Here is a 12,767-nt window from a genome sequence, read left to right on the forward strand (position 1 = left end):
GGCAACAGCTGTCCAAGCAAAGATTCTCCTTCGGGGCTTCTTGTCTCCTCATGCCTGGCTCCTTCCCTGTGTGCGGAGTGGGCATCACCACTTTGCCCCTGCAGGGTTGGGAGGCAGGTGGTAGTAGAATCTGCTCAAATTACTGTATGATAAGGTGTTAACGAATAATGAATCCGGCCTCATTTCTTAACCTCAGAGTATGCACCTCTATTTTAAGCAATTTAGAAAAAAACATGGGTCTGAGTGGGAAGATTATGCTGCGGGGGCCCAGTCAGGACGCCTGGTGTCCCACACTTGGAGGTTTTGGTGTGATGGGCCATTCCAGATGCACTCACTGGATGACTCCCACCTAGCTGCTGAGGGGCATGACCCCAAGGAGCGTGGCTGCTGAGCCTAGTGACTGATCTGGCCATCTAGTGTTAAGGCATATTCAAGTGGGTATGAGTCGAAGGCACCAGTGTGAGAGGGTTGAAGCTCTGAGCTTGAGCAGGGAGTGGAGCGGGCACGGGTTAGACTGCCCCACCACGAGGCACAGACGCTCACCCACCCATGCCTCATCCCTAGCAGGCACTTGGTGGGCGCTAGGGTTCAATAAAGAACAAGGCACAGTTCCTGCCCTTTTGAAGCTTACAGTCTAGTAGGAATTACATTAAACTTGGGGTCTACAGAGAAAGCTGGGGAGAAAGAGGGCGCTCAGCTGCTGTGCACTGATGGGAGGGAGGCTGGACGGTGTCAGGCCTAAGATGGAGGGCATCTTGTGCAGGAGACACACCTGCAGCTTCCTCTTCCTCCTCAGTCTCCCAGAAGGAGCACTGTCCTTTTTAGGCTTACCCTGTTTCCAGGGAGGGAAAGGTTGCATACAGAAAGGCGGCAGAAAAGAGACCACACCCCAGAGGAAGCAAACCGCACTGTTTGCCTAACTAAAGCTTGCGCGGGACAGGTGGCTAAGCTTCTTCATTTGATTCGGCCATGTGACGGAGCGATGGCGAGGCCCAGAACACCCACCGGCTGCAGGGTGCCTGGCCTCGGCAGTCAGACAGTAAGGCATCATGGTGCTCTGGTACCGCTGTGTGACACTGAGCTGACTGCACAGGCCTGTGGCCCCCACCTGCCTCCTGCGCTGGTCCAGTCTTCAGTGCTGACTGGGATCTGAGGTTTGGAGTGCTGAGAACGCTATCTGCTACCCACCATTTCCTACATTTACACATTGCCTGGTGGCCAATAAGAAGACTTAAGGGTGACACAGTGGGCTTCCTGGCCACCAGACGCTCCAGAACAGCCAGCCCGCAGCAGTGCAATTGGAGCCACAGGCCGGAGAGGCAGGGTCCAGCTGTGTCTAAAAAAGCCATGCCATCTGAACTGGGGCCTCGGCGAGAGCTGGGGCAGCATGGCTCCCTCCATGTTCGTGACAAGCATCATGGTGTTTGCTGGCTCCACTCTAGCTTACTCTGGCCACTTCCGTCCCCTGGTCCACAGTCGTTTGCTCATAGCCGGTCAGCTCGAAATGTCTCCTCCACAGAGGGGTCCAGCAGGCCCATGCTGGGGTCACTTAACATGCTGAGTCCATCCAGGCTCAAGGGTTCGATCTGCAGCTCCTCTTCCAGTGGGAACGGAGTATCCATGTCCAGGCTGACCTCAGGCATGCCCGACAGCCCCCCACTAAGGCCTTTGAACAGGCTGGTGCTTGTCTCTTCTAAAAGGGGCAGAGAGGAGATTTGGAGACTGGAGACTGAGGCTTCTAAAGAGCGACAGTTCCCAGCATGCTCTCCTGTCATCTTCCCAGACAGGACAGTGAGCACCCATGCACTGACCACTCCCAGGCCTCCAGCTCTTGCCCCTGGAGTCAACGTTTTTTCTCAGAGTCTCAGTATGTGTGTAGCCTAGTTGGCCCCAGCCTCAAGGGGTCTTTCCATCTCAGCTCGCCAGGTGCTTGAATACATACAGATACGTACTGCCACGCCTAGCTAAATCTCTGACATTTTATAGGTTCTTTTCCGTTCTGAATGGGTTTTAGCCACCTGAGACTAATACTTGCATCTTAAAAGTCAGGCTGACTCAGGGGATTTCATTTAGGTAATGCTGTATGCTTTAACCTATCCTATGGAGGTAAAAACACTGAATTGAGACCAATGAGAAAGCTGAGGGGTGGCCCACACTCACCTGTCAGGATGGGGTTCGGGAAGTTCCCACAGTTGGAATACAGATTTGGTCTCAAGTGACACGCGTCCTGTGGTTCTCGGTGGCTCTGCTGCACCAAAGGCACCTGGAAGCATCAAAAGCCACACTGAGGGCAGGAGCTCTGCTCCCACAGTGTGGGCAAGAGCAGCGCGGCCCTTCCAGCTAGCATCCCCACAGGCTCTGCTGTGTGGGAACACACGCACAACACGCACAGGCTTCAGGCGGCTGTGAGGACCACAATGTGGTGGCGTTTCTCCGCCCACACACTGCCACATGACCCCATAGCTGACTGGCTATGAGCAGAAGACTGTGGAGCAGGAGACTGAAGTGGCCATAGTTTCAGACTCCGAGTCTCAGAGATCCCTGCTCCTCAGCCTCACCAAGGCCTGTGGGAGCCTCTCAGAGGTCGCCTCTGTCGTCAGGGAAAAAGTGGGCTCTCTGGCTTCCGAGGATATGAGAGAGGGGAAAAGCCTTCCCGTCACTCGCACCAGCGTCTCTCTAGGGCAAAGTCTCTGAGTGCGGCTTACAATTGGGGTCTGATTCAGGAATCTTTGTTGAAAGTAATTTTTAAAACCATTTTTAAAAGTTTCTCAAAAGAAAGGGCTCAAATGCTTTAGAGGGAAACGCCAATCCTCACCTAGCCCGAGAGGATACTTTATAAACAGTGAGGTAGGGCTGGATGTAGCTCAGTGCTAGAGTGCTGGCCTGGCATGTAGTAAACCCTGGGTTTGTTGCCCAGCACCACAAATACAAAACAGTAAGAGCAATAAAACACCAGAGGAGAGGACCACTTGCTCTTGCCACAGGGCACCACTGAAGCCTACTTGGCAATAGCTACCTATATCTGTTTTACTATTATCAAGTTTCGGAGATGGGTCAGTCCTTCCTTCACTTTTAAATTCATTCTGGAGCCTGACTTATCCTTACTAAACACTAAAATCCAGAGGTATTACAAACACAAAAGCCGTAGCCAGGCATGGTGGCGCATGCCTGTCATCCCAGCACTAGGGAGGCAGAAGCAGGCAGATCTCTGTGAGTTCAAGAACAGCCTAGTCTACAAAAGTGAGGCCAGGACAGCCAGTACTATAAGAGAAACCTTGTCTTGAGGAAAAAAACCAAAAACAACACACACACACACACACACACACACACACACACACACACACACACAAGCAAAATAAAGTGGCCGTATGAAATTGCTCTGTGGAAGGAACCTCCTCCATCCTAACCCTGGGCTGAGCTCTCCTAGAAGGCTGTGGCCCCAGCTGGCACAGTGCTACACGATTTTCTAACTCTACTACTGGGCCAGGTATGCCTTGCTGTCCTTCAGAACACCTGTACTGTGTGTGCACTAGAGGCCAGAAAACAACCTTGGGTGTTATCCCTCAGATGCCATACCTTTGATATTCAAGACAAAGTCTCTCACTGGCCTTGGTGTGGCTAGCTGGCCAGAAAGCCCAAGTGATTATCTGTCCTTGGTGTCCCAGTGATGGGACTATGAGTGTCCACAATCACAACAGGAATTTCTTTATCTTTTGTTCTCAAAATATTTATTTTTATGTGTGTAAGTGTCTGCCTACACACATGTATATGTACCATATGCATGCCCAGCGTCTGAGGAGGCCAGAAGAGGATGCCAGATCCCCTACAACTTGAGTTACAGGAAGTTATAAGCTGTCATGTGGGTTCTGGGAACCAGCCTGGGGCCTCTGGAAGAGCAGCAAGTGCTCTCACTTGTTGAGCCGTCTCTCCAGCTTCCCCGCCCCCTTTCTGAAAGGTGGTTTCATTATGTAGCCCTGGCTAGTCTGAACTTGCTAGGTACCCAAAACTGGCCACAAACTCACATAAATCTGCCTGCATCTACACCCCCAAGGGCCGGGATTAAAGGTGTGCACCACTATGCCTGGTGTCCACTTCTTTTTAAACGTAGGTTTTGGGGATGGAACTCACATCTGTGCTTTGTTGACTCATCTTCCTAACTCTAGGACTAGAGTGCTATCAAGACCCAGCACGCACGGCTCAGACAGTTCCTTGGCTGAGACCTGCACACACAAGGCACAAGGCATAAGGCAGCCACATCAGTCCAGAGCGAGAGGGAAGATACCAGGATCTCCTGGCCATGAGACATGTGCCTTTCCTGTTTTGCTGAAGTGGTCTATACACAGAAAGGTCTTGATGGTGCATTTTATACATCAAGGAAGGTAAGGACACAGGCAATTGCTTACCTGTTGAGGGAAGGCAGGGCCGGGCCTCATGGGCTGTTGGTCAAAGCCCACATCTGGGAAGAAGTTGGTCAGAGATGAGCCCTTTGAGATTAAGGAGGTAACTATTAGAGTTGGAGTTCAGATGAACTAAGCACTCCCACCCCATCATGCCCCACAGGGACTTACCTGGGCAGTGAGGAGCTGAAAGTCTGACTGTGGCAGGGAGGGGGCTGCCTGGGGCTGCTGAGGAGGGGGTTCCTGGGCATGAGGCTGCTGCAGGAGTGGTTGAGGCAGCTCCTGGGGTGTGGGATAAGGGGGCGGTGGGGACACTTGGGCTTGAGCATCTGCAGGCAGGAAGGAAAGTGGGCTCTGCTCTGAGGACATCATCTGTGAAACAAACCATGTGGCTCATTAGCTTCCAAGTGATCAGGCTGAGGATTAGGAAAGGCCAGTTGGGAGGAGAGCCGGCTTCCCCTGCCCTGCTGAGACGCCTGCTTCTGTTCTTTCGAAGCATAGCTTCACACCCCAGAAAGCATTTCCTATCGGTGACATGTCTATTGCTTGACCAAACAAGAATATAGCTAATTTCCTCTGTATTCTCAGTGCACTAATGTCTTGTTTTGTTTTTAAAGCTACAACTGTGAGTGAGAGACAGAAGACTGAAAAAAGGACTTGGCTACAGTACCATCCTAAACTCTACCAGAACACTAACGACAGTGAACATAAACCAAAGCAAACCATGAACAATATCAAGAGGAGGAGAACAATTATGGGGGAAAAGAAAATGGCAACAAAATGGCAGAAGGATTTGTAAACCACCAGAGAAGGCCAAGTGTGAAGTCATCAACAAGGAGAGCCTAGGGGACATCTGGGTCACATGACCACAGCCCTCAAAAGCTCCAGGTTTGGGAACAGGATGGATCAGGGGTTGAAGTTAAGCCAGGAGAGTTGGTCAGGGTTTGTGGGGGCACCTAGCTGCCCTCCCTGATACTAGCCAGGAGAGCAGAGGCTGGAGAGTAGAGGTAAGGTCTCTGCATGCGAAAAGGTGAGCTATCTACCTCCAACTTGGCTCCCAACAACTGATGTCTAGACACATGAGCAAGTATCAGGCAAGCATAGTAGTACTCAAGAGACTCTGTACCGGCCTGAGAGTCTCTGAACAAGTGTCCTAGAACCTCCGACAGAGGCTCCCGTGGAAGTGAGAGAGCCGCTTCTGTCATGAGGGAGGCGTACACCTCAGCACGCTCCTCCTATTAGAGTGGCCTGGCAGCAACTTCGGGTCTTGTTCTTTTTGTTGTTCTTGTTCTTTCATGACTGGGTTTCTCTGTGTAGCCTTGGCTGTCCTGGACTCACTCTGTAGACCAGGCTAGCCTCAAACTCACAGCGATCCACCTGCCTCTGCCTCCCGAGTGCTGAGATCCATGTCCTATTCGTAAATGGAGGGAGTGCGCCAAGGACTGTCACACCACCTCATCTCCAGGAGGGCAGAGTACCCAGCATGACCCAGGGCCCAAACAGGCACAGATCAGAAACTTGGGAAGAAAGAAGTGGGGAAATAAATGTACTTTCATAACATTTAGGCTATTTTAAAAACGCTTAAATTGGCCTGGTGTGGTGGGGGCACACTTTTAATCCCAGTACTCGGGGCAGAGGCAGGCAGATCTCTGAGCTGAAGGCCAACCTGGCATACAGACTGAGTTCAGGACAGCCAGAGCTACACAGAGAAAGCCTGTCTCAAAAACAAAACAAAACAAAAACAAACAAAAAACCCAAGTAAGTAAATAAGAAAAATTAAAAAATTTTAAAATGTAGCTCAATAGTATACCTAATTCATCTAGCATGTACAAAGCCCTTCACTTGATTATTTAATTAAAAAAACCTTCTCTTTAGACATACATATTAGAATATTTGGAATATATTTCTATATATAGCCTGGGCCATATAGTATGGCTCTGGCCAAAAACAAAAACAAAAAAAGAAAAGAAAGGAGGGAGGGAAGAACAAAAACAAAAGAAAAACTCCATTATAAAAATAAAAGAAGTTAGGAAACTACTTCCAGGAAGTCTCAAAGAGAGGAAAATCACTACACCCATGGACTATGCATGATAACACACACAAAAGGAACATTCAGTAAATGAGAAAGAGAAGAACTTTTGGAAACTCACAAAGAGGATCAAAAGCAGAAAAGTCAAAACAAGAGTTGGAAGATAGAGCAAGAATCTTCCAGAAAGGAAAATGAGGGGCTAGCAGAATGACTCAGCAGATAAAGATGCCACCAACCCTAGCAATCTGAGAGTGGTTGCCCAGACCCACATGGTGAAAAGGAGACAACCGACTCCCAAAAGTTGTCCTCTGATCTCCGTATGTGTGCCAAGGCCTACATGATAGATAGAGAGAGAGAGAGAGAGAGAGAGAGAGAGAGAGAGAGAGATGGGATGGGAGTTGAGAGAAGAAAATAAGAGCATTAGAGAAAATTTTCATGGTATTCAACATTTGTACAACAGGATTTCCTGAGAGAATTGAGAAAACCCAAGGGAAGTGTCATTGAAGAAATAATTGAAATTCCCAGAAATGATGGACATAAGTTTCCAGACATAAGAAACCTCCAGACTCATTCCAAGTGACATTATCTCAGCGTCTCACAACCCCGGAGACAGGAAGGAATACCAAGTGACATTATCTCAATGTTTCACAACCCTGGGGACAGGAAGGAATACCCTGCAGGCCTCCCGAGGAGTGAGGGAGGCGCCATGCCAGGCCTACTGCTGGCATAGCCAAGCAATACACTCAAAGTCCCACATAGAAACATCACTATCCAGCCCAACTATTAACTAAGTGGAAGGCAGAATGATGACATCTGACAGTCATGTGAGGCACCTGCACTCTTTCCCCAAGGCTTGCAGAGGATGTTTGAAATGTGTTAAGCTTATCCTAACACCAAGAGTTTGGGCCTGAACTAGCAATGCTTAGCTAGAAAGCCAGACCAACACCAAAGAGCAGGACATTAACATCTGGGAGAAAAAAAAAATGCTCGCTTTCTCATTTCACCCTGTGCTACGGGGTCAAGTCTGATGACATCACTGTAGCTACAGAAGCACAAACACCACATACTGCTCTGGCTGAAATGACAGCCAATGCGCAACCTGAGCAGGTGTGTGTGAAAGGGGCTGTGGCAGTGTTGAGAGAAAACTAAATGCCGATCTTGGATGGCAGGATGTCATTAGATAATGCTTAACAGCAAAAGTCCTGAACAAAATAACATGTTTATACCAAAGAGATTACTAAACGGTTGGAAACAGCCAACTCCAGGCAGTGGACAATGTGGTTAACGGCTAGGGGAGACAACTGTTATTTCAAAACCAGCCCTTCAGAACCACTTGCTTTTTGAAACTATGTGTATGGGTAAGGCAGTTTCTAAACCTAAACGTTAAACAAATAATAACAATAATAAATATTAGATAGTCAATGTTCTCTACCCTTAAAATGAATCTAGAAAGCAATAATACTTTTATAAGCCAGGCAGTGGTGGCGCATGCCTTTAATCTCAGCACTTGGGAGGCAGAGGCAGGTGGATCTCTGTGAGTTCAAGGACAGCCAGGTCTACAAAGTGAGTTCAGAACAGTCAAGGCTACACAGAGGCCCTGTCTCGAAAAAACAACAAAACAAAACAAAACAAAAAAGAAGGCTTTTATAGCTCATAAAATAATCTTACAAAGAAAAACTAAAAGGAATCCAGTTAAAATTTTAAAAACAAAAACATTGTTTTGTGTGTGTGTGTGTGGTCTTTCTTTCTTTTTTTTGAAACAAGGTTTCTCTGTGTATCCTTGGCTGTCGATGACTCACTTTGTAGACCAGGCTGGCCTCGAACTCAAGTAATCGCCTGCCTCTACCTCCTGAGTGCAGGGATTAAAGGCGAGTGCCACCACGCCCAGCGCAAAACATTTTTTAAAATTACCAAGTGCCCTCTCATCTTCTCCAGAAGAACTTGCTCACACTGTCGGTAACCCATTGCCAGTAACCAGGAGAGTGACTAATCACCAGGTCACCTCACTTCTTCCCTCGTGTTCTCCCATCTCCTCCTTGTAAAACATTACTCACATAAGTGATGCAGTGAGTGCTAGTGATGCTAGAATGTGTCTAGGGTGTGGCAAATGGACCAAAACGTAGTCACTAGTGATTAGTTAGGGAGATCCGCCCTAAGAGGTTAGCAGAAACCCAAAGTCCGTCGGCCCACGGGACATTCCTCTCCGTCCACAATGGGCTGGGCCTTCCAAACGTGTCTCTTTCTAAGCAGACTCCTTTAGAGAGCTGCCACTGTCAAGACAGCCAGTACTTTACATAAGGAGAGTGCTGCTTCCCAAGCATGTAGTAGAATGAGGGAAGAGGTTAATCTATGTTCAAGTGTCAGGACACGAAGTGGTTTTTTTTTGGGGGGGGGGAGTTTTCTCTGTGACTTACTGTAGTTATTAGGTAAATGATTGATTTTTTTCTTTTAAATATAGTTTGCAATTTTAATTGAGCTGCCTTTCATTCTGCACCCCTTTCCCAACGTCATGAGTTAGTGACAACAAATTGTTTAATATTTGCTTACGGGCAATAAATATCGCAATCCTGCTACAAGAAAATCATTAATGCATTCTGACTCATGCACACCCTTCTCTCTTATTTTGGGAAGAGGACAGAAGTGAGGGCAGCTCAGGGATGCGTAGGGTGATGACAGAGAAGGGAAGGCCATCTACTGCTCAGCCTGCGGGATTTAGGTGGTGCACACGTCTCTCTCACCTGGGAGGCGGGATAGGGGTTCAGGGGGCTGGTTGCAGAGAGCTGTCTGCTGAAACCTTGATGGGCTTCAGGGCCAGGAGAGAGTGTGAGGGGGCTGACAGGAGGCTGCCTGCGCCGGGAGGGGCCACTCAGGTTTGTGCTGGAAAGAGACGGGTTGCTAAGCGAGAAGAGGCGGAGCGAGGGGTGAAGCGCTGATGCGCTGGCCACGGACGTCTGTGGGTGGCTGTTGAGGGACGAGGACAGCGTGATCTTATTGAGTGTGGCTTGGATGGACGGGTTACTTCGAGAACTCTGGAGACCTGCAAGATAACAAATCCACAAGTGTCTTGTTATGATTTTGGATCAAAGCTTCTGTTTCCCAAGGAATAAAGCGTCCTACTAGCTGTGTGATGAGTCCGTGGGAAGGAGTTTCTGGGCTGCTTTCCTACTGGAAATGCCTCTGTGTACCAATGAGACACCATTCTTAGACAGACAGCTGCTGCCAAGCACCCAGCTTGAGTGAGAAGAGAATTACTGCCTTGAAAGAGGAAGAGGATTGGGAAAACAACCCCTGGGGAAGGTGGAGCGGGAGGGTAGTGACGAGCTCAGGCCCCGCTCAGGGAAGGCGCCTCGGGCTACACAGCAGATGTAGAACCTCTATGCTCACCTGCCCTCACCCGGCCGGGGTCCTCTGAATCCTGGGGAACACACCCCTTGCCTCCCTACACCCCTCAGCCTTAAAGTCCACTCTGAGTCTTGCTTCTTTATAAACCGTCCTTTAAACAGTGTTTCCCAACTCAGGCAAAAGGACATTTCTGCTAGCCCCTTGTTTCTCTGAGGTGAAGGGATGTGACTCTTAGCATGGACAAGTCCAGCTAGGAATGGTGTCTCCTTAGTACAGGATGCCAAGAGAGGCGTCCCAGGAAGCTAGAGGCCCTGTCCTGTGCTCTACTGGATCCTTGGCACTTGGCTTAACCCTGGGTGGAACAGCATCATTCTGTGAACAAGAAGGCTGCTGCTGCTGCTGCTGCCGCCTTTACCTCAACAGGCCACATCCTCGGTTAGCTCAGTCCACTGCTCTTAGGCTAAGAGTTGAGAAGCAGAAATGAGTGTTTGTGCTGATTTAAAAAAAAAGATTGTAGGCAGGCGTGGTGGTGCACGCCTTTCATCCAGCACTCGGGAGGCAGAGACAGGTGGATCTCTGTGAGTTCGAGGCCAGTCTGATCTACAAAGCGAGTCCAGGACAGCCAAGGCTACACTGAGAAACTGTCTCGGAATGGAATCCCTGAGGCTCAGGGCTCAATCTCTAGAACCATGAGCTAAACAACAACCACAACAACAACACATCAGAAACAAGTAAGGACAGCACTTGGGAGGCAGAGGCATGAGAACCAGGTGTTCACACCTGTTGGCTGGAGGCCAGCCACAGCCACATAAGACTGTCTCAAAAAAACAAAAACCAGCCAGCCAAATGGCTTGGTAGATACAGGCAGTTGGTGCCAAACCTAGTGCCCCTTGACTTCCATATGTGCACTGTGCCTGCATGAGCACATGCACACACACACAAAACAACAACAACAACAACAAAAACCCTTTGATAAAAATAACAGACATGAAGAAATTACAAAACCAATCATTTAGCTGGCAAAATTATTATGATTTAATTTAATTTTTAAAAATGGAGACAGGGCATCTATCATGTAGGCCAGGCCAGAGTGGAACTCAACTTGTAGCGGAGGAAGACCCTGAACGCCCAACCTTCCTGCCTCCACTTCAACTGCTCGGATTGCAGGTCTGGGCCACCATACCCAACACAAGATTTTTATCTGATAGTGTGCATGATGTGTATGTGAGGGGGGAGGGCGCATACGCTATGGCACGCATGGAGGTCAGAGGACAGCTCTGTGGGATTGGCTCTTTCCCTTCACTAAAGGTGAACGTGGGTTCTGGGGACTGAGCTCAGCTTGCAGGCTTGGCAACAGGTGCTTTTATGCACTGAGCCATCTCATCAACTGGAAAAAAAATATTTTCAAGGCTAGAAATGATGTTCACGGTGGAATCCTGAGAGTTATCCGACCACTCCATCCATGGAAAGGTGAGCACAGACACTGCAAAGCTAGACGGCACTCTCAGACGTTCTGCATAAAATGACAGTCAATGACTGAACCCAGGTTTTCAGCTAGAAGCAAAGGGGAAAGCCTCCAGGTGCCATTTTCCTCAAGACCCAAGGGAGCTATGGGCAATGCTGTTTTGTTTCAGTGACCCTGGGCATTTGATCCCTGAAAATTCATCTAAAAGGGGAACTGCTCAGGCTCTGAGTCTAGAACTCTTCATGGGTTTGAGAGTTTCTGTTGTGAAATAAATCAAAGAAACTCGGAGCTAAGAGACTGTTGTAGACTTCTACTTAATCTACATACGTTAAATATAAATATTTTCATTATGCCCATTGTAAATTTTCTAAAATTTAAAATAATGTCCTTCTGAAATATGTAGAGAACTGGGAGGAGCGAAGGAAATGGATTAAATGGAAAAAGATCACCATATGCTGGTAAGAACTGCTGACACTGTTCAGATGGCGTGGGATGGCACCTATTTCTCAACTCCTAACTGTTGCTCCCCAAATTCTCTGCAGCTGTGGGCTTGTGAAGACAGTGAAGAATGGGGTGCAGCAGAACTGCGACCCCCAGAGCAGATGCCAGCCAGCACAAAGGATGGTACAACATGCCGCTGAGATGTGGTCACTCTCATTCAAAGGTGCCCCAGATAGACACACGAGGGGACACGGCCCAGGCCACTTCTAAGTGGGCGTACTCACCCGAGGAGTTCCTTATGCCCAGGTGAGTCATAGCGGCTGGCAGGTTGCCCACACTGTTCCCCACACTCATGCTACCAAAGAGGTGGTCGCTGGTGTCCAGGGAGGCCGGCATGGGCGCTGAGTAGTGGAGGTTGGTGAGATCTGGTAGTGACCCTCCAGTGTTCAGGGTCCCCAGGAACGGTGAGAGGCCTATGTTTTGGCCATTATGTGGAAAAGCACTGAAAGAAGAGAAAGGGTTACTTTCTAAATGCACTTGCCTGTTGGAGAATGGGACACATATGATGCCTCTTCTTTGTCACTGACTAAAGGCCCACTGCAGATGCTGCCTCTCCTAAGAATACGGTAGGTCGGGTGTGGTGGTACACACCTTTAGTCCCAGCACTTGGGAGGCAGAGGCAGGTGGATCTCTGTGAGTTTAAGGCCAGCTTGGTTTTACAAAGTGAGTCCAGGACAGCCAGGGCTACATAGAGAAACCCTGTCTCGAAAAACCAAAAAACCAAAAACAAAAAAACAAAAACAAGAAAAAAGTCAAGTTGACAAGTTGGTGGGTAGGAAAAGGGGAATGGTTCTGGAAGGAATTGGGGAGAGTGAATATTATCAAAATATACTGTATAAATCTCGAAGAGGCAATAAAAATGAGGGAAAAACAAATAAAGTCATATTTAAAAAAAAGAATACAATCTATCAGCTTAACGTTCTCTGGAATGCAACTTCTTAACTCATTAAATGAGACAGATCACTTCACCCATGCTTACCTTACAGGGGTATTTTCCAGATCAGATTAGATTATGAATGCAAAAGTACTTTGG

General features: G+C 48.5%; 1 protein-coding gene across 4 annotated transcripts in view; it reads right to left on the minus strand.

Moving 5' to 3' along the window:
* Positions 1 to 12,767, minus strand: part of CRTC3 (CREB regulated transcription coactivator 3) — a 109,438-nt gene that overhangs the window by 6,924 nt on the left and 89,747 nt on the right. For 2 of the 4 annotated variants that reach the window (XM_084772434.1, XM_084772435.1), the window contains exons 10-15: positions 11,959 to 12,176; positions 9,165 to 9,463; positions 4,569 to 4,769; positions 4,404 to 4,484; positions 2,161 to 2,263; positions 837 to 1,693 (exon numbers count right to left, since the gene is read on the minus strand). In XM_084772434.1, the coding sequence (XP_084628560.1) occupies positions 1,485 to 1,693; positions 2,161 to 2,263; positions 4,404 to 4,484; positions 4,569 to 4,769; positions 9,165 to 9,463; positions 11,959 to 12,176 (1,111 nt within the window). In that variant the 3' untranslated portion in view covers positions 837 to 1,484. Of the gene's footprint in view, positions 1 to 836; positions 1,694 to 2,160; positions 2,264 to 4,403; positions 4,485 to 4,568; positions 4,770 to 9,164; positions 9,464 to 11,958; positions 12,177 to 12,767 lie in introns of those variants that run through there. The other 2 variants (XM_084772437.1, XM_084772436.1) reach the window with 1 other exon arrangement.

Source organism: Acomys minous (assembly GCF_964271855.1).
Source record: "Acomys minous genome assembly, chromosome: 2".
NCBI lineage: Eukaryota > Metazoa > Chordata > Mammalia > Rodentia > Muridae > Acomys > Acomys minous.